This window comes from Porites lutea, chromosome 8 (assembly GCF_958299795.1).
Source record: "Porites lutea chromosome 8, jaPorLute2.1, whole genome shotgun sequence".
Lineage (NCBI taxonomy): Eukaryota > Metazoa > Cnidaria > Anthozoa > Scleractinia > Poritidae > Porites > Porites lutea.
Window position 1 is genome coordinate 7963882 of NC_133208.1, and position 22817 is coordinate 7986698.

Below are 22817 nucleotides of genomic sequence, written 5' to 3' on the forward strand. Positions count from 1 at the left end.
CGCGATGCTTAATCTATCTAGTAAGTATCATCAACGTACAAAATGTGCTTCTATGTGTCCACACTGAAAACCCCTGAGGAATAACGATGGGCCTAGTTTGTTTCCTTGAGGCACACCAGCGGGCATAGGGCCCCATTCATAAAAACGGTCTCTAGACAACTTTATGCGTTGTTGTCTATGCGTTACGAAGTCGGCCACCCAGAGGGCAACAGCGCGAGGAAAAGATAGGCCGAAAACTTTGCGCACAAGTAGGGTGTGGTCGCTGAGATCGATGGCCTTCCTGTAATCAAACGGGACGACTCTCACAGCAGCCCCAGACCCGTCGGTGGCTTGCAACCAGGTACATGTAGCATGTACGTAAGGGCGTGTAGGGTAGAGGACGCTGGGATGCAACCATACTGATTTGGATCAATCACCTCCAGAACCGCAGGGCCGAAATGGAGAGCGACGACAAAGTCCTGTGCAAGTTTAAATATTAAGGAGGTTAGGGAGATCGAACGAAGATATTTGTTGATGTCGATAACAGGTTTTAGTTTGGGGACAGGCACCATCTTCCAGGATGACGGGCGTCTCTGCTCCTCGAAACTGCTGTTTTTCACAGCTGTAACTGGGAAAGCAAGGATGCCTGCGTACGCCTTCACCATACTACCACATCTAGTCCTGCCGTCTTCATTGGGTTAAGCCTTTTTAAAGCGGATAAAACGGCGGGTTCGGATAGGGTCAGCAGTGACAAATCCTCACTGCGTGACGGGAGGAATTCAAGCCTTTGGAAGGACTCCATAGGTTGTAGGAATCCTGAGTTGATTTGGCTGGCAATCTCTTGGTCAGACAGAAGAGCGGAACCTTGATCTATAAGTTAGCAAACAAAGGGTCTGAGCCAGGAGCGAGAGCCATGTGAGCGATCCACTTGACCGCAGTCCACCACTACCTAGGCTTAGTCTTCTTTAGGTGGTTCACTTTTGAAGCGTAGTAGTTGCTACGGAGAACTATCCCTCTGTCTAAAGGGATAGGGCCAAAATGAAAAATCCGGCCGGATTTCTTGCGTTCGCTACCAGTTTACTTTGCAAAATCCTGCCAGCAAACCTCCTTAACCTGTACTAACCAGGCTTTTATACTTTTTACATACTATATCACTTCTAAATGTAAACAGCAGTTTTAGGCGCCGAATTTATTCAGACCATACTCGGTAATTATTGGAAGTTGCAAGAAACGGCCCTTTGAGAGAAACAATCAACATTTTGGCGTTGGGTTTGAGTGATTACCGGAAAGCATATGACATGATACCACATAGCTGGATTGTCAAGTGTTTGGAGATGTTTGAAATAGCTGAGAACTATGAAAAGGGTTTTTTTTAATTAATGATATGCAGACATAGAAGTAGAGTTATCATCATCAGGCGAGAGGTCGGAAGTCATTAATTAGAAGAAGAGGCATTTTCCAGGGCTACTTGTTTTGTGCATGAATCCATTAGCATTGGTGTTGAGAAAATCAACAACAGGTTATGAAGGTTAAACATCTTTCTTATGGACGAATTAAAATTGTTTGCGAAAAGTGAAGACCAAATAGATTCGTTGGTGCAAACTGTACAGTTACTTAGTGAGGACATTAGAATGGAATTTGTATTGAAAAAGTGTAGTGTGTTGAGTAGTGATAGAGGGATGAAATTAAGCACCGTTGGGGTCGAGTAAGTGTCGAGTAAGGTTGAGGTAAATCATTGATATGCATAAGGTTCGAGTCCATGACGTTACCCATTGTTTTAACCTAGGGAAAAAGTGGGCTCCTCCATACTAATAAGTGTCTTCCTCCATATCTAATGAGCTTTCCTCTTATACAATAGGAACAGGCTTGTCTAGAATTGCCCGGTAAGTAACTTGAGCCCGGTTTGCCGGAACGGCCTATTAAAAGAATAGGAACAAGAGAAGCGATCACCTAGCAACACGAGAAACGGCTTATGTTTTCTATTATAATTTAAGCGCTAAAAATCGGATATATCAACAAAACACACACACACAGAAAGTGGAGCTGAGAACTCTTTATTTCAATTTTGACTGGCTATTACAAAACCGCTTGTCTCAGAGTGTAACTGAAAAATCTTTAATCATTTCTTTAAAATTATCATGACTAAAAATAGGATATAAACAAATCTCAAGCACAAAATTCAGGTATTCTATCTCGAGGAGACGACTAACTCTCAGCGCTTGGTGAGCTTATGGTTTTGTTGTTATCACGCGCCGTTAGTCAGTTAATTCATGATATGCGAGTTAAAAAGCCTACATTTGCATACAAAATGGTTCCACAATAAAAACCCCAAGGGATAACCTTAACTTGTTATTATAAAAACACACGAAAACAATTATTAACTTAACAAGGATCAAATGAAACACGCTACTAATAAACGCTAGGCAGGAGGTTTTTTCGGGGCAGGAGGTTTTTTCGCAGTGGGAAATTATCTTGGGTAGTAGTTTTTAGATCAACCAGCAGATAACCAAAAGGTCTTTTTACGGCCTCTTCGTACTGATTTAAAAAGAAATAAGTTTGCCCGGGATACATTTGCTAGGCCAGAGTCAGGTTTTGCAATTTGTCTCGTGGATTCTTGAATAGCAGCAAATAATGACTGTTTAGGCTTATGCTGCGACTTCCCTTCCCCTGATGAAATAGATTCGAATTCTGCACGATATAAATCTCGCTGTAACCACGAGTAAAGAGGTTCACAATTCGGTTGTCTTTACTGGCGTTAATCATCTGATTATCAAACACGATCAGATTCTGTTTGTTCACATAATAATTGGAATCCTGTTCCAAAGCAGTAGGAATTCCCTTGATAAATTCAATGTGTGGCATGGCGACTAGCATTTCTGTATACGCAGGCTGCCATTGTGAATAACACCAAACGATCCTCTCTGGGGGAAGGTAAATTGCCTCTGAAGCTTGATGTAATAGAGATAGAACCCAGGCCGCTTTTCCGGACTTGGTCATTCCATGAGTCATGGAGGTGAATGGATGCTTAAAGCGAAACCGCTGACATTTCTGTGAAGACATCGGAACTGTTTGAAATGTAGTGAGACCAGCATTGTGGTGTTTAGACATCGCGTGCCTTTGCAAGCTATCCCTTCTACTAAACGATTTTTCGCAAACGGAACAAAACCAACTCATGTCAACTCCTCAGGAGCAGAATGTAGACTGAGAAAAAGGTAGAATGTTGCGCGTTTATACAGGTTTGGCAAGCCATGAAACCACGTTTCTATTGCTTTCCTCCTCCACCACCACCACCACCACCACATTTCTTTTGTTAAGTTATTAACTGTTTTTGTGTCTAGTGCGAAGCACAGACACCATGAGAAAACGCTAAAATCCTTTGGTAAGTGCTTCATATATGACAAATTATTACGTCATACGAATAAAGTTTCACTGAGGTTTCTCCTACGTGACTCATTACATGAAGCATTCTTTACTGGGTACCAGGAGGGTAATATCATCGATAATCACTCGTAATTTCTTCGTGACTCGAAATAAACAACCAATGACAATCGGAACCAATCGAATGTGTATTAGTAGAGACGACAATTGCGCCAACACCATGTGCTTTCCACGACAACTCCCGACAACTGCAAGAAAACTCTCTACGACGATTTGCTTTCGTTGCTTTCTTCGACGTGTGTGATACGAGTTGTCCTATCAGTAAGTTACCTTTTAGTTTCTTACTTTGTGATGAATTTCTTAGGAAGTATTTTCTCAGTATGCCACAGCTTTCGAAACATGTGTCAATCCGGCCGAATGAAAGGTTTCGAAAGGTGCTTCAAAGTTGAAGATCTAGCCTGAGATCAAGCCCTCTCCCTATTATCCCTTTATGTCTCTCACGGGAAGAGGGCATGATACATTTCTTTGTCGGATCACATGTAAAAAAGCCAGAATCTGGACTTTTTTCTGATTGGATAGGAAACAATACGGATGATTTGCGCTGTTCCGATTGGCCAAAATGCCGCCTTCCGTTAGTTGTTGTTGATTTCAGTCTGCATTTTTGCTTGCGTAATGAGCAGTGAATACACACGCGAGTTCGTTATGAAATTTCTGCCGGCTCAGTTTTCTTGAATTTGAAGAATGCCTAAATAGAGGTTTCATCCATTGAACTATTTTCCATCTCATCGTATACTAAAACAGTTGCAGTGAAACTTCACCGATCATTTGAATGCAATTTGATACCTGCTACAAGTTACAAAAGCGACAAACGGGTTCACTCTTCAAATAATCAATTCATGAATGGAATCTTGACCTGGTTTGGTTTGACTGTAATTCCTCCTTCAGAAATCATGCTGCGAATTATTCTGAGCGATCTTCGCTTTCACAACACCTTTCAGTTCGTGAAATATGGTGCTTCAGCCTAATTTTTTTTCACCGCTTTCGGCACAGAACGAAGTCAACGAGCTTTAACCAGTAAATTCTTTATTATTTGTAGCTGTTAAATAAAGGTACGGCAGCTCCAGCTAGTAGTATTTCATCACAAAAACAACACATGCATTAAATTTTTTTTTTAGGAAGCGCCATCTGAACATGGACGTACTTAAAAATTTTCTTTCCCTAAAATTGATTTCAAAAAATTCTCCGCACCAAAATTTGATTCCCGTATGGTAAACGCTTATTGGCTAATAACATGACAGGTCAAGCAGACGTTAGATTGTGTAAATTAGGGGGCGGTTGACTGCTTGTTAAATAAATGTATCAGGCGTTTTTTTTTTCCCTCTCGAGCCAAAGAAGCAAAAAAAAAAATAATAATAACGCCTGATCTCAGGTTATTGAAGATCAAGGTACTTGGCGCCGACAGAATCTCCATGCTGCAATTTTGCGACCGCCTGCGAAGAGGATACAAATTAAGCTTTATGAGCCACAGTTGGGGAAAGAAAAGCCCGTTATGGGAAATATTGAGCCCATTTTGGGGATAACAAAGCCCGCGGAGGGATTAAATAAGCCCTGTCAGGTAAATGTAAACGGCAGAAAATCTTTCGCCGCTGAAGGATTTAATGTGAAAATACCTTTCATTAGCCAAACATATACGAAAGCTGTGGCGATTTCCTTCCGACAAAGTCATACTAGAACTCGTAATCTTGTTCAATATCACCCAAGGGTCGTTTTTACTGAATCTTTCCATGCAATGGTTAGCACTGATGAGGAGGTGTGCTGGCCGTGTGAGAGAGAATTTGATAGACAGTGCAAAGTACAGGAAAAACGTCATAGCGACCGAGAGCCGTCAAGATTACCGATAAAAAAGATTGTGAGCTCCATGAAAAAGAGAAAAGCTAGACGCAAGCTAAAGCGCATTTTCAGGAAATTTACTCCTAAATCTTCAAGTTTGTTCAAGTTTAGCGACTGACTATAAGTTATGGTATGTAACATACGTACACAGATGCGACTGTTTTTTTACCGACTTTGCAAATCTTAAAAGATGGGCAGCAAACAAGTTGTTACAAAATAGTAAACAAGCAAGTATGCATTGTTTAGTTAAGCACAAAACAGTGAAATCATGTAGCTGTACCAAAAGATATTGTGTATCGAAAATGAAGCCTTTGATGTTCGGTGATATCGAGTTAAATCCAGGCCCTGAGCAAAATGTCTGTGATCAAACTGCATTGTCAGTAGGTTCCACCTTATTGTTAAACTATCGATTAGGTCAGCTGGGATTGCGACCTCTTGATAACTTTTTGTATTTCTCATTTACAACTAGTTGCCTTGAAATAAAGTTGTGTTCAATTCATTTCATCGTTACCACTGTGATGTTAAAAATAATAAATTCATAATAGTTAGCACTACTTCCAGAAAAATGTCTGCAATAATTTCAACCACACCCCAAAGCAGACCAACCTCTACTCCTCCTTACTTTTCTAAATCACCTTCAACACGTTTGTTAGTTCTAGCCACATTTCTTTGCTAGACTGCTGGAGCTTCAGATTATACCTCAGCCTCCACTCCTGTACTCTATGGCGGATAAATCCTAATTGCATTCACGAAGTCTAACGCAATCCTATATAACCATATACACATTACTCAATTACCCAGCACTAGACACATGTACGCATTGCGGACCTATTTTTTTTCGTTGTTGTTTTTATAATAATATGTCAAGGTTCTCTCTTGGGGTTTTTACTGTATAGCTGAGCCAATTTGTATGCAAATGTCGGCTTGATAACTCGGATAATTAACTGACTAACGGCGCGTGAAAATGACAAGACCATAAGCTTACCAAGCGCTGAGAGTTAGTCGTCTCCTTGAGATAGAATACCTGAATTTTGTTTTTGATTTTTGTTTATATCCTATGTTTAGTCATGATGATTAAAAGAAATGATTAAAGATTTTTCAGTTACACTCTGTAACGATAGCGCGGTTCAACAACTGAGCGCTTTCATTTTGAACACATAATAATTTCTGCATTAGCCAATCATCAAGGTTAAAAGAGACCGGGCAATTCTAGGCAAGCCTATTGTTCCTATTGTGTAAGAGAGACGCTCATTAGATATGGAGGAAGACACTCATCAGTATGAAGGAACCCACTTTCTTCCTAGGTTAAAACAATGGGTGACGTCATGTAATCGACCCTTATGCATATCAATGATTTACCTCAACCTTACTGGACACTTACTCGACACTAACGGGGCTTAATTTCATCTCTCTATCACTACTGTGTTGGTAATGACAAGGGAAAAGAAAGTAAGGTTTGAGGGTATATTTTTTGAGGGTATACTCTTTTGTATGGGCGGATAATGGGAGAAATCGGTGAAAGAAGGTATAAATATTTGGGGATTATTGAGGCAGATTTAATAAACGAAAAGGAGATGAAAAAAAATTCAAGAGAGTAAAAAAGAAGGCTGAAACTAAAATGTTGAAATCAAGATTGAATTGAAAGAATAAGGTTATAGCGATTAACACCTGCGCAGCTGTCAGTGCTGATCAAGTATGGAGCAGGTAAGATGGGTAAAGGAAGAACTGAAAACAGTGGATAAAATGACTAGAAAGGTGTTGACAATGAATGGTTCTTTCCATTCAAAAAGAGATGTTGATAGGTTGTATGTATCAAGGGAGGATGGAGGTCGGGCCAACTAATAATCTGTGAGGGGTGTGTGAGAGGTGAGTAAAACAGTTTTGGGTGGTATGTAAAGAATTCTTGGGACGTTTTACTGCAAGGGGTAAGGGGTAAGGTATATTGAAAGTGAGGAGATGGTCAGTTAAATTGATTGAAGACATCTTGGGACAATGAGCTGAAACTCGACAGTTGGAAGGAAAAAAAGCTGCATGGTCAATTTCATGAAAAAATACCCGGAACAACACATGTAAGAAAACTTGGAGCAGGTTACGAAAAGCAGACTCGAAGATCCAAACAGAAGCACTAATTTGTGCAGGCCAGGAACAGGCTCTCAGGACCAACCATGAAACTGATACCATGTTAACTGCAAGACCGTGCGAATCCCCCTTATGTAGGTAATGTGGCGAGAGTGTAAACCATATTGTCTGTAAGTGTAACTGAAAAGTTAGCCCAAAGGGAATATAAACAGAGACATGACAATATTGCAAAAGTAGTTCATTGGAAGGTATGTGAGAAATATCATCTGGGAAAGAAGGACAAGTGGTACGAACACGTGCCTGACAGTGTGAGTAAAAACGATGAAGTTAAACTACTGTGGGATAATGAACATTCAATGTGATTATGTCATCGATGCTACAATAGACATGATCATGTGGTTGTAAACAAACAGGAGAGAGAGTGCGCCATTGTCGATATTGCTGTAGAAGGGGATAAGGGAATTGTTGAAAAGGTTAAAAACTATCAGGAGCTTAAAGGGACATTACAAGGATATGGAACACGAGAACTGTGCAGGTGATACAGAGCGATACAGATTGTTGTAGGATCATTCGCAAGTGTGACGAAGAACTTGGAGAAGTGGCTGGAAAGTTGGACACAAGAATTTGTATTTCATTGCCCCCAAAAAACTACGCTTCTAGGAACAGAAAGGATTCTTTTTTATGGGTCATAACTCGCTCCCTCAGCAAGTACAACTGTATGAGATCAGCCAGTGCACAAGGCAAGAAACAATAATAATAATGATGATGATGATGATGATGATGATGATGATGATGATGATGATGATGATGATGATAATAATAATAATAGTAATTTGAATGATAATTTTAATACTTGTATAGTTAATAAGGGAAATAGGACTGAGTGGAGTCAGGAGACCACATAGCTGGAGTCCGATTTGTTTAATCATGAGTAACAATTAATCATAACTAAACAAAATTTGTGATAATTTCATATTTTATTAGCTTTAAAACACAAGATCTAGCGAGAGTTTTTTACGGATAGAAGAAAAAATAAAACAACTACCCCCCCCCCCCCCAAAAAAAAACAAAACAAAACAAAACAAAACAACGGTGACAACAACATCGAAGAGCGCGCGGCATGGCGTGATTATTGTACCATTACTCAGGTTTATATGACGGGCACTGTCCCATTACACTGTTATAATCATTTTTAGAACAGCAGTTAATAGTGGTAATAGGACTCACACTGGAATCAATTCCGTCTGTAATCATTGGAGTGATTAGAGAAAACTGTTTCTTATGAAGCAGTTTTCATATCAAAAATACTCATTCACTGTGCAGATTCAGTTATGTCTGAACGTGTGAGTCCATGTTTCCTTTGGTTTAAAACTTTTTTGGGGCCCAGTTGAGGAAGCACTTGGTCGAAATCGCTTAAAGGGTTGACGGGAACTAACTTTACCGGAAAATGCGCCCTGACTGTAAAACGGAAAAAGACGCGCTGTTTCTTGTAATTCTCCCCTTTCAGAAGTGGCCGGAACTTGAACTGAACCTACATATCGATGCGCTGGAAGCTGTTACAGATGAACTCTCGACATGCATGGTGACCTCAGGATATCCACCGCTTCATTCGACAATGTTAATGCTCGTTGATAATTTTCTCCTTTTCCCTCGGAATCGCTCACATCTTGAATTTTCTTCGACGCCATTTTTAAACCTTGCGCAAGAAAGGCGCGAAGAAGCAGTAATTGGAAGATTATATCGAACATAATCGAATGTCAAGCAGGCATGATGAGATATAGTGATTGAACGACAAGAAGACATAATTGAAAAACAAACGGACATAATTGAATGACAAGAAGACAATTGAATAACAAACGGACATAATTGAATGACAAGCAGACATAATTGAATCTGCACAGTGAATAGTGTTTTTGATATGAAAACTGCTTCATAGTTTCTCAGTATTCCTTTTGTGGGCGAAAATGACTATTCAGAATTAAACGCAAACTAAATAGTAGAATGCACCTCTGTTTTGCAGACATAAACGAGTGTGTAACAGGAAAACACAACTGTAACGGCAGCTTCATATGCCACAACACCAAAGGATCCTTCCGATGTATCTGCCAGCCAGAGTATTTCGGCGTTAATTGCACAGGTAAATATACTGTACATTGAGATTGTAGATTCCTCTGATGAAAAGGCTAGCTAGGCCTCTGTGTGATCGGGGTCTATCAAATGGTGAAATCATTGTCATTATCGTCATCATTGATATCGCGGTTGTTTCTCCTTTTTTGTTGATAGCTATTTAAAAGAAAAGAGAAACGAGAAAGTTTTGTGGAATTCCTTAGGTTTCAATTTGATAAAAGCGCATGAAGTTTTGGCATGATCTTTACGGTCAAGTAATACAGGCAACATTTTCGCTTAACTTGTTGCGCAACATTATTACATTCCAAGTTGAAAAGCGTTGTTGCCGGCCGTCGAGTTTAAGAGTGCAAATTAACGGTGCAGCCTTTAAAATTAAACTGCCTGGTATTCTGGGCCATGGCTGAACACCGACATGATATGACTTGAAACTTAAAGGTTGTCAGTACAATCGATTCACGAGAATTGTGTAAGTAAAAAAAAGCTCCACATGTACCCCCCCCCCCCCCCCCCCAATGAAGCTTTGCGTCTCTGGGTTAAGGGTGACTGACATTGGGACCGATGAGGGGTTTTTAGTCACACCTTCGTGTACAATGTTTAAAGACACCAGTAGCTACAGCAGCAAAGGAACTAGTACAACAGAAAAATTTCTTTTTGCAATCGTTGATGTCTTTGTTCTATTTTCTGTTATTTTTAGCGTTTATGGACTCAAATATATTGAAAACAAATTATTCTTATTTGTCCCATCTGGGAAAATTTCTGGAGCCTGCGGTTGGGTACAATTCCCAATGGCTACTGTGCTGGCGGGCTTCATTGCACGGCTGGGATGTCCGTACACAGTTTCACAAACGCTGCGATGGAAAAAGAGACACAGTTACCATAATAAAAAATGGTAAATACGTTTTTGGAGGTTACACGGACATTCCTTGGGGTAAGAATATTGCTTCCTCAGTTTAAAACCAAATAGTAATAAAACGTAAAGTTGAGCCAGACCAGTCTTCTTAACTATTTTTTACTGCTGTAAGAACTAGGGAGGCTGGTTGTTACGTATTAACCATTCTGTAAAATTGCGTATATGTTGAATATCTATCCTCCCGGTTCCTGGCGAGAAAATACATGGACCATAGTATTAACTCAATACTATGTCTTCTACACAGGCCACCAAACTGTGACACCCACAGGCATTTTTGTCTGATTTTTGGCAACATAGCTATTCTTACTAACTCGAGTACGCTGATTTCGAAAATTACTGTTGCCAAGCTCAAGCTTGTGTTAAGGTGGAGTTTTAGAGCATTTCCTTGTGACTTCACTGTACAAATAAGGAGTTTTCTTTCCTTTCCCAATTTTGAACTTAATAGATCCAGAAATTGTTTCAAAGGGCTCTACGTATATTTTAAAGACCATTTAGAGAATTTATAAAACGCTGTTTCTGCGAATTTCGAGGCGTCACATGACACACCATTTTAATACAAAAATTCACACAATTATGGCTAAAGATGTGGTATTTATCGTGACAATTTTTTTAAGATAATTAAAAAGTATATTAGAATAAGCCATTCTTTGATTGCTCGAGCTCTTGGCAATTATTGCAAAACCTTCACATTCCTGCAATTTTCCTCTCACTAAATAAGTTACAAGACCAAGGCAACTTCGAAATTTGAGTAAGTTCAAATAGTTTAGGATAGGCAGACTGCTTAATAAAATGTAGGTGCATGGAGACACCTAAAAAGAATAGGAGCTGCAGCGATTCTCTCAGTACAGACACTGAGGAGTGGCTTTCCATGCACAAGGACGGACGAGAGATGTGCAAAGTTGCTAGAAGCGCAAAGGCACGGAACAGTGTTTGTGATGAACAAAATAAAGAGACAATAAAAAGAGAAAGCGTAAGAGATGTAACCACTCCTAGGGCTTTCCACAAGTTGCTCGGCAACTTTTTGGCAACCTCTCGTACTTCGAGCAACTTCTCGAGTTATCTTCTAATTCTGAGACATCGGAGCAGCTCTAAGTGCTTCAAATTGCCCTTAAACCACTCATGAAACTATTTCAGAGTCATGCTGTCTACGATGGCACAGAAATTTGTTATCGTGACTTCATACAAAAAGTGAAAATTGAGCTTTTGAAGGAACAGTTATTAAATAATCCCCCCCAAACGCAGAAAAAAAAGTATTTGTTTTGACAACGAGGCGGCCTCCATTTCATTAAAAGGGCAAGTAGCACGAAGTAGTAGGAGAAGTGTCGCACCTGTACAATGGAGTCTATTCTGTACTTTGCCAAAAATCAAAACCCCGAGAGGTGCTCAAATCATTTACATTATTCAATGTGAGCAATTCATTTCCAGGAATTGAATCATCTTATCTGGATATAACCTGAATTTCAGACGATTACTTCGAGTCGTTTTTACTTGCTCAGTAACGTCTAAAACGACTGGCCGTTAATACCGTCCAGGGAGGTCACTACTCCTTTGCCTTAATTCATGCAAAAAGTAAAACACGATTTTCAACTGGCAAACAAAGAAATATCGTCTGGAAATGTCTACATGATACAGAAGTGCTTTACTCTTTTTGATCGTAATTCATGTTTAACATTTTAACTGTCAACTGCATGCAGTACTCTGAATGAATCTGTTGTAAGTTTAATTCAATTCTCAAACTCGATCGCAATCACGCAATTAAAAAACAAGCTTATTAAAATACACACACGGAACACTTCAAAAACACAACGATTTGCTTTAATTGAAAAGAAGCTATTTGGTGCTTAACGAAGAAGAAAGAAGACAAGAAAGAAAAGTTAAACAGAATCATTACACTTGACGGTGGAAATTACAAGACTTAAATCCCAGAAATTTTCGCTTTCGAATTTTTTTGAACTCCACCCAAACATGCCAGGCATCCGACCCGGCAATCCCGCTAAAATTTCTCATAACTATACATAATTCTGCGAATGTTTGGACAAGAATCAACCAATCAAACACTACCCGGTTTTCGGGTAGTGACGTTACACTGGACGGGATTAGCGGCCGGTCGATTCAGACGTTGCTAAAAGAGTAAAAAAGGACTCGAAGTAATCGTCTGAAATTCAGGCTAATCTGGATAATGCAATAAAATTCCGCCTAGCTGAGGTCAGCGATCTCATTGCTGCAAAAGGGTCGGGAAGGTACAAAAAGTGTCTAAGCGCTTAGTACCAGACTGGCAAAAAGAAAGAGGAATCTCAACAGGCAGTTATCGTTATGATTTTATCTGCTTTGAGCTCGGCCACTACACTGCAGTGCGTAACCAAATACTCCAGCTATCTGACGTATGGCCAGGATATAATAAGCTAGCCCAAAAAACCAATACAAACATACCGCAGTCATCTATCAACAGGAAAGCATCATGAGAAAAGTTGGAGACTTGTTCGAATTCTTAAGCACTGATACGGGGGATTACATCATACAAGTTATGATGTACGCTCCTAGTTACTCAACGCTGTTAGTAGATCTACTGCACAAGGAGGGCCATATACAGCTACGACAGGCAAATTCTCAATTTGGACCCCTCACTGGGGGAAGATACAGTCTGTTCTTGAAAGAGATAAATGGCACCGTTGTCCTAACTAGTTCTAAACCCGGACAACTTTCTGATGCAGTTCACTACTAATAACATTGACATCAACCATTCGTTACTAGGTGGAAAGGACACTTTCCACGCAACACCGGTACCTGGTTGACAAAGAGGCCCAAATAAAACAAAGCATTTAGTAAGCTTGAGGCCCAAAGTGAATTGTGAAATTACTAGGATACAACATTGCACAAGAAAAACAAAAAGTTGTATATGTATTCCTAAGTACATTACAAAAAAATAATGGCTGTCTTTACACTAGGCTGTTAAGTAAGACTTAAGAGCTGCTAAGTTTTACTTAACCAAAAATTCGTGTGTGAAGGCCTAAGTAAAATCTCAAGTAACTTTACTTTGTATCTCATTAAAGTCGGAAAGTTGAAACGATTCAAGAAAGTTTCAAGCGACTTGAAAAGCGTCCTTAAAACCGACTTAGCTGACTTGCGGTTACTTGCGGTTTCTTGGAGTGCTTACCATTTGACAGAAAAATCTGGCTGGGGTGTCGAAAGCATAATGGTAAGCGATTTACCAGTTTACCGTAGAGTTGCCACATCCGTTACGGTTTGAATCCAAAAAGGGGGCGAATGCGTCTGGAACCGAGAAATTTGTAGTTGGTAAGCAATATTCCGTTTGGTTTGTACCAACTGGAATGAACGGACTACCTCAAAACGTACTCCTCAATTTTTGGTCGGAATTTCCAAAAAGTGACCTTACCATTTACCATCCATCCGGAATTTCCGAAATTTTCTGTCAAATGGTAAGCACCTTTGAGGTTTGAGAAAGGCGAAACACGTCAATCAATCGTAATTATGTTGGGTGGGAAAATAGCTTAAGTTAACCTGAAGTAAAAAAGAATCGGTTGTGTGTGAAGCTTTATTTTACTTAAAGTAATTAAAATTTACTGCTCTTGAAATATTTCTTAGCTTATTTAGGCTCTAGTGTAAAGACTACCAATATGATAAATATACAAGTGATAAGGTGATTTTTCTATAAGAGGGCGTGGTCAAGTGTCACGTGATGGCTGTATGTTAATATAAGCAGCGTAAAAACAATTAGAAATTCTTAGAATATAATTTTAAAAACACTAATAACGCTTTAAAAGAATTTTTGTCTCTTTTAAATTTGGAATTGTTAAAGGGGAAAGAAAACCCCTCATTTGGACAATGACGTCATACAGGAGCCGGCTCCTGCGTCATAGCGAAAATCCGTAAAACTCCACCTTAGCACAAGATCTGAGTTTGGCAACAATGATTTTCAAAATCAGCGTACTCAAGCTAGTAAGAATACCTATGTTGCCAAAATCAGACAAAAATTCCTGTGGGTGTCACATTTTGGTTTCCTGTGTACCCGACCATACCCGCGCAAAAAAGTGAAAACTACCGTATTATAATAACTCAGAGCAATTTTTGCGGAAAAATCCTTTATATTTACCTGTCGGGATACCCGTCGAATGGAAAGTTAGAAATCAAATGTTTTCTGTCATGAACGATATTAGATACGTCATCTTTACCCGCGGCCTTTTTCACCATCAGTAGCGGCCATGTCTGATTACAGGGTTATTAATTCTTTCATTTAAGTCCAATTCTTATTTCTTCAGTGGCACTTACCAAGGTAACATGTGGATTTAGCGAGGGCCAAAAACGAAGCTCTCATTTGATCTTTTAAGTACTGCCTTTGAAGAAAGCTGTAAACCTGAGGCTTCGATACGGACAGTTGTTAGCGGATACCCTATTTTGACAAGTGTATGTCTAATATCAAGTTAATCACAAATCGAATATACCTTGGATTAACGCTTATAATAAGTGAGTGTGACATTTTACATGCGCTAATATGAAAGGGCGGACGTAAGGACGGAAGATTGTGTCACAATTAAAATTTCTTGAATGCATAGATAACCAAATTTTATTATCCATAGTGCCTGGCTGCTTGTGTTTCGCGAGCACGAGAGCCTCGCCGTTATACCTAATGTTTACCTACAATCCTCGTGACATTACGTTAGGACACCGCGTGCTGTACCCATTTCCTGACAAAAAATGTGCTCCTTCCCTCCCAGTGTTGTTTTTTTTTTTGCTCCTGTCATTCCAACCCACAAAATCCAACATTAAGGGGGTAGAAAATACCACTACTGTCCCAGCTATTGTGACGAGTGTTGTAGGTATGTAAATTCTTGTACCTTGGTGAAACGATCAAGTCAAACACGTCGACATCATGTGTTCTTATTTACATGGGATTATTACGGGATGAAGAGAAATGCTTCATTATTTTGTTTTTAATTCATTTATTTATTTGTACGGCTAAAATTTATAACTTCGAGGAATCCATCTCCTCGGGCTATTGTGTCTAGTTACATATTTTGCTTTTGTTGTTTACACTTTTAGTTTTTTCGATCAAGTCAGTGCGTGTGAAGTTCCTGGTGGGGTACCCCCTTAAATTTCGGATAGATGTTTGTCTCCGAGGGCCTGAAGTACTGACCCTATTTTAGGATGAGAAGAACGAAAACTGATACCTTATTTAAGGGTGTGTCTCCGTAAAAACCGATTGATTTCGGATCAAAAAATTAACTTTCCTTGTATTCTAGGATATTAAAGTCTTTACCTAATTAGTTACAAAAATGCATTTTGTTTGACCGGAAATGCGAAATATAATTTTGTACGAATTTTTGAATTTTCGGCCGACTGGCACCGGCGCCATAGCCTTTGAAACTACAAAACTTGCCTACATTGCCGGCGCTACAGGAAACAAACAACTCGATCAAAAAGCCCAATTTTCTTTCTTATATACGGATTCACCACTCTACACTCTGCCATCAAAACACAAAAATAGGGCAACTTTAAGGGCAGTTCAAAAAAGTGTGGCACCTGTCTGAACTTTGCTATCTGTATTAATACAAACTAGAAACGATAGTTAAACGTAAAAAGAAATAAAATTTTTGTGCTTTTTACGTTTTCGAACTTGACCACCGTTTGAATTTCCAGAAATTTCTAAGACAAGATAATCAACGAACACTTGCCTTGTTATTCTCCTCCTTTAACTTCGCTGTTTGTAATGTCCTTCTTGGTTTGTAGAGCCGGAATACTATTGTGCCTTATCATTTGTCCTCCAACAGAAGTTTTTGTCTTGTTTGTGATTAAAAAAATGGCACTCGTTGCTGGTCGCGAGAGTGACAAGGGTGTTTCGTGACATTCAATTTTTTTTCCGCTATTTGTTAGAGGTAATTGCCTTTGAATCGACATACATCGATAAATTTACTTCTTCAGTTTAACGTAGATGCATTGAAAAAATTGGCTCAACACATTTTAGGGAAGAAATTTGAGAATTCACTAAAACACTACCAAAAGAAAATGAGGTGAAGCTACAAAAGTTCGTTCCAGGCCCCCTGACAAATGGCAAAATAAACTCAAAACAGTCTTATTCCCTAGTAGGATTCGAGGTCTCGAAAAATACTTTTAGAATAAAAATTGATTTTATCAAGTAAAATTGTCAAATTTCCATACTAAGGTTGGAACGTTCCATACCATATTACACCCCCCATATTAGGCCCCAGCCAGGCCCCGACCTACCATATCAGGCCCCACGTATATTAAGCTAGGTTTCCCGTAATTCACTAATATTTCGATTTTGTTTCTTTAAAAGTAATAGCCGATTTCACAAAAGAGGCGGGTTAACTATCCTTCTTGACGGATAACGGCAGACAGTTAAGGTCAGACAGATTATTGCTCCCAAATTTAATTTAAGTAACCGTTCCGTTTTCACATCAAGACAAATTATTTGTCTGACGCCATTTATCCGAATCATCCGCTGGTCTGTCGTGTGAGCGGCCAATAATAATGTCGAGAATAACAGGGAAATTTTAAAACGTGTTATTATTTTGTTAATAATTGGGGAAATATTGTACCCAAATGTTTAATATTAACAATCTAACTTTCATTGCTTACATGTTATGGAGTCTTACATGAGATACTAACCGGTAAGGACGTGCCAAGGTAAAGCAAACAAAAAAATCAAGGTCAGGGAATTTTCTACAAAGTCGTGAAAATCTCTTATTGGTATGTTCAAAATTATATTTTCCTCGCGCACAAGATCCCGTGTAATTTAGCTCAAAGACTTTGTAAATGAAGACAGGAATATTGATAGTTTGGAATAAAAGGGTCCAAGCAAATTTAAATGTGCATTGTTTATTCCACTTTTAATCACCACATAACATTACAACACTTTTGTGTCCTTTTCAAACTGTATTCATCGTGTAGCGATGTTCGCTTTTTATTTTCCTGCTTGGAGCAAAGGTCAAATCAGTTCTGGTCACGCCCCCAGAAGCTGTAACACTATGGTTTGTTACTACAACGACCTTGCTACAGGACACCACTATTACTCCGCGAACCGTAATAATCGCCGCAAATTGCATTACTAACGCAAGATGCACTAAGAATCGCCCCAAAATGTAATAACATTTTTAACGCAAAATGTAATAATCTTTCAAAGGAAAATGTAATTCGAACTTTCTAAGGCATAATGCATAATTTGTTTCCTTCCCTATCAAACTCAGTTTTCATCCCCGTATATTAATAAAATTCTTTTTTGTAATTTTTTCTTAAATAAATATTGATCTGTAATATCTTGCTTCCCTTTACGTGAAGTGTGTATGATACTTTGTATACTTTTATTGATCATCAACTGTCAGCTCCATGGACCTAGCATGAAATGGACGACGTTAACCCTTTATTAACATTTCTTGAAATTGACTGAAAATATAAGGATTGTATGTGGAGTACTCCTAGGAATCTTAACCAACAATACACGGAGGCAGCGGCTGCTACAAAATTGTCACTCAAAAAGTAAAGTCGCGGCTTTTACAAACTTTTTCTCGCTTTTCCCACTTCCCGCCCGTTCAATTAGTGAAATGTTAGCATACTTTCTTTAAGCTTTGAATGAAAGTAGGCACTTCCTAGCACACGTCATAGTCGTGCAGTAGCGGCAAAAAATGCACGTACAAAGAAGCGTGATACATGACTGTGCATAAAAGTTTTTTTTTCCGCAGTTCCTATTTTCTTTTTTTCTTTCTTTCTTTTTTCTTTCTTCTTTTCTTGGCAGTTCTCATTGCCCTCCCAGTTGTCGTTGCTTAAGCTCCCTGATAGTAAGTACAATTAAACCTAACTACTCCATGTCCGCCAACGGATCATCACAAATTTCGGATACACTAGCACAAAATGGTGTGCAGAACCCGGGGTGTCCAGCATCGTCTGAGTCTGAATAAAATCTCAAAGACCCTCGTTTCCCTCCGATTTGCGAGAACCCTGGGGTATCTTTGTAGAGTCTGTTACATCCCAAGCAGCGTATAATCTCATACATTACGTAGTATTTCTTTTTAAAATCCTCTGAGGCGGTTGTCCAATCATGGACTGTATTAAGCCATTAAAAGATGGACGACTTTTCTAAATCCTTCATCCTGTGCCAGCTGTCGCCACCTCCTGCAAACTAGGCTGAGCCTTGCGATTGAAGGATCCCCTTCAATATCCCACACTAGTTGGAATATTTGTTGTATAATCTCGGTTGGTAGGTCTGTGTTTGCAGAATGAACAAAAAGCTGTCAATTTATGTATTTATGTCTTTTACAACTTGCTTTACTCAAGTTAGACACATTCTCTTCTCTTTGTTGTCCAGTCAGTCCTGATGTAACTATCGCGGGAACTATCGATGCTGGAATCTTACTCGAAACATATTCTCCCTAAATGTTATTTGTCATTTGTTACTTTTAAAGAATACAGCAGAATTAGATCCGTTGTAAATGCACGATTTTCAGTTAGTCCTTAGTTCGTTTTGCGCAGATTACTTTTTTGCTAGTAAAATAGTCATACCATTTCATAACAAAGGCTCCAATTCCGGCTTAGTTTATAGCCTACCATTAAAACTTTTCGGCCCTTTCGACTGTTCCATTGTCGCCATTTTTGGGTTCGTGGCACTAGAAGTTCGTTTCTATAAGCAATTAAAAAGAAATTACTTTAACAACATGTCATGTATCCAGGAACAACAACAAATCTTGTTACCTTATGGCAGTTGCGCAATTTACTGATGCTTTATCGAGCCTTAGTTGAGCCTCACTTTTTTAAAAACATTTTTCTTGTATCTTAGGTTTTTATTGTTTATTTACCTGCTCTTGGGATGGTTCTGCTTTCTTGCCTTTTTTGGATGGGTTTCCTTGCTTTTCTGGTATTGGTTTTTTTCTCTTCTTCAATTCCCACTCCCCTGACCTGTATTTTCTCTACAAAGTGTTAAGAGCGACGTGTTTAATAAATCTTATTATTATTTCAATTAACGATCAGAAGAGTCCCATCTATAACGTCATGTACCTTAAGTTTGGATTGTCTTCGAAGCTTAGCCTTGTACTCAGAGGTGCTACCGGGTTTAGCCTCTTCACTTTTCTCCTCCGTTCCAATTTCCTTGTTAAGGTGTCTGTTAATCAAATATCCGTAAATGAAACATGTCACTGATTCAAAATAACTCAGGGTTTACTTCACTTACCCCTTGATAGACGACATACATTCCTTTGTGTGGAGAATAACATGGGCTATATGTAGCCGCAATCTGTCACAATCTCCCTATCAAAAATAGAAATGATACAAAAAAATTGAAGTTAACAAGTATAGCATTTATCTCTGCATCTTAAGATGTCCAATTTGTCATTATCTTTACCTGAGAAAACGTGGGTTTTTGTCCTGTTGCTAGGCACTCGGCCATCTAAAGCCAGAAAAAAAAAATAGTTACGTTACCGGAAGCGTTAGATGATGATGATGATTATTATTATTAAACGCGTCAAAATTTTTGTTGCACAGTTATTGTAGTGCCAAAAGCATGGTACTCATAGATAAATAATTGTCCAACCTTAAGAACGAACACCCCACAGCTCTTTGCATCTTTTTGCACCGCTTGATAAAGTACTCTGTCTTTCCAAATTGAGCGGTCCTGGATGGTTTGGTCATCGAGCCGTCGACCCAAAAATAACCTAACCGTGATTCAATAAACATACGTACTCTTGTCATATTATAATAATAATAATAATAATAATAATAATAATAATAATAATAATAATAATAATAATAATAATAATAATGATAATATTGGACTCGCTGGAAGTTATTATTTCTGTATCACTGCCATCACTCAAGAGAGAATGAGCTTGCATCAAACAAATAGATTACCTTATTTTCTCGCTAAACTCCAACCGATTCTTATCGGAATTTAACATTGGATCGAAATACATGATCCCTTTTTTCTTTACGTCCACTGCCTGTGCATAAAAGAAGGAAATACAAAATAAGAGACAAGAAATTTGACGGTGGTAACTTTGGAGAACTGTGTTGGTTAGCCTTTCGAATAATATGATTATAGTTAGGGTATAAAGCCTACCGTCACGATGGTCACTTACCCCTAAACTCCAGTGACAATATCCTCTGTTAATGGGCAATAACAGAAGGCTGCTTTGTTCCAGAGACCCCTTTGGAAACAATGACAGTTCAAACATGCGTTATATACCGGATATGCAGAGGAATGGTTTTATTAGTGCATATAATTGCTAAATTCGCCGGCAGTCGTGATAATGAGTACGAGTGCTTTACATTAGGCAAATCCAACCGCTTCAAATCTGAAACATTCCAAAGTTTTTCTTTTCTTTTGTCTGCTTTTTTTCTGGTAATTTCTTCTGGTTCTCACCCAACATGTATAATATAACTTTCATACATATAAAATATACCTTGGATTTTCGCAGTGATGAAATATCTTTCCCATCTTCCAAACACTTTTCCAATCTGGTCCAAAAGAAGGAGTCGAACACCAGTTGTTGTCTTCGCTAAAGAAAAACGCAACGAGATTGAAACTGGGATAACTATATGGTCCCGGTTTATTTTGCACGATTTTCGATTAATTATGTCTGAAAGTTATTTTAGGAGTTTAGATGCATGTTACATATATACGAATCAAACAGCATTTGTCAGATCTAACCTTTGTGCTACATGCTTCTTCCAAGTACGCCATAAAGTAGTTGATAACCTAAGCAAATTAATGTATAAGTTTTTTCATATTGGAATAACTTCTTCAGTTACTTATTCTGCGTGTACGTTTTAACGTACGTTTTAAGAGGGTCTCAATGGGGTTAACCGATAGGCGTAAAACGGCCAAAAATTTAGCCGATAGCCGTAAAAATTGAAAAATTTTAACCGTTAGCCGTAAATAGGGTAAAAAAAGAGTTAACCGTAAAAGAAAGTGTGTACTGTCGCAATTTGTAATAATCATCGCACTTTGTAATACCTGTCGCAATTTGTAATAAATCCATCGCACTTTGTAATACCTTTTTCAGAGTAATCAAACTTACTTCGTCAACATTAGTATAATGCCAAAATATGCATGGTACTTCATAAACAAAGATGATGATGTCAGCTAGCACGTAACATCTCTGCTCATTCAAACATTTAACTTTATTCACCGTCCTAAACATTTTTTTTAGATTAATGTTGATTAGTTATCTGACTTACGAAATGCTGTATTCTTAAACCTTGCTATTGTACTAGGTGGTTTTCTTTCAATGGTTACCCGGCGGGTGTACTTCCTTATATGGCCAATACGGGGATGTACCTCTGGACAGAGCGTTGTCAGAGTACAGAATCTAGACACACTAGACACAAACGAGCCATTATTAAAAAGCATTTAATTTCCGCAAATCGTAACATCCATCCTACGTCATTCGAATAAGGACACCAGGAGAGTTCCTTGTTAGATCTTATAACAAGTCGACACAACACGTGGTGCATCGTCCTTGTCTAACGCGCAATCTTAAAGAAGTAATAGTGGCTTCTTTTTTGGCCAAATTAATCAAACGAGGCCTGGAAAGATTCAAAATGTTTACTGCAAATAATTAAAAAAACCTCACTAGTGGCAAACCGTCGAACTACAACAGAAACCTAAACGCAAAATCCAATTAATCGCTGGCCAATACCTTCGTATGTACCTGTTTTTATAACACTCACTTGGGGTCTTACCCTGAGCCGGCAGGGCATTTGGTCCATTCTTCTCACTTGATTTGGTCCCATATAGGAACAAAAGGAGTACTCACTCCATCTTAAAATAATTGTTTTCTATAAGGAGTCCTCTAAAGCAAATACCATGGGGATAGTAAAAAATTATCCTTCCCTGCGTATATACAACTCGTAAGACCTTGCAATTTTTCCGAGCGTGTTCTGGATTACTGTTTTTCCACAAAATGGAAAGGATGGAATAAACCATCCATTACTACTTGAGTTACCCCATGTAAGGATCAAACCAAAGACACAAGGCCAACAACGTAAAAAAATGATACCCTATTAAAGGCTCGAGATCCTCAAAAACCATACCCTATCAGGCGGTACTTACCTATCTAGCCCATTCATATATGGGATTATCCACCCCCCCCCCCCCCCCCCGCCCACCCCCGAAGACTTCACTTGGCAAGCAAACATGGATTTGGACGACGAATGCCAGGTTATTCCAGGGACCGCGCAGAGGGAGGGGCTGGGGGGGCTTTAGCCCCCCCACTTTTTTGCAAGAATAAAAATAAATTAAACAAAAAATAACTTAACAAAAGTAACGGAGTGAAAAATAGCAAAAAATCGTTAATTCGAAAGTGACCAGAGTTACTGGCAAAGACAAAAGCACAGATAAATAGACAGAATGAAGCATTAGTCGTTACAATTGTAAAATATTTTTTCGCTTCTAACCTAGCAGAGGTAAACATGTAAGCTGATTGTCGTA

At 38.8% G+C, this 22817-nt stretch overlaps 3 protein-coding genes across 3 annotated transcripts in view; 1 reads left to right on the plus strand and 2 right to left on the minus strand.

The window, feature by feature from the left end:
* Nucleotides 1–22817, minus strand: part of LOC140946543 (uncharacterized) — a 156129-nt gene that overhangs the window by 88054 nt on the left and 45258 nt on the right. The window lies entirely within an intron of this gene.
* The window catches only part of LOC140946547 (uncharacterized), a 23210-nt gene continuing 9720 nt past the window's right edge, over nt 9328–22817 (plus strand). The window contains exons 1-2 of the mRNA XM_073395676.1: nt 9328–9463; nt 10148–10381. Coding sequence (XP_073251777.1) covers nt 9328–9463; nt 10148–10381 — 370 coding nt within the window. The remainder of the gene's footprint in view (nt 9464–10147; nt 10382–22817) is intronic.
* On the minus strand, nt 19184–21068 carry LOC140946548 (sentrin-specific protease 1-like). The gene is made up of 8 exons (XM_073395677.1): nt 21036–21068; nt 20788–20883; nt 20464–20532; nt 20237–20325; nt 19920–20040; nt 19731–19775; nt 19388–19490; nt 19184–19299 (listed from the first exon to the last, which is right to left on the minus strand). The coding sequence occupies exons 1-7, from the start codon at nt 21066–21068 to the stop codon at nt 19482–19484; spliced, it is 462 nt and encodes a 153-aa protein (XP_073251778.1). The 3' UTR covers nt 19184–19299; nt 19388–19481.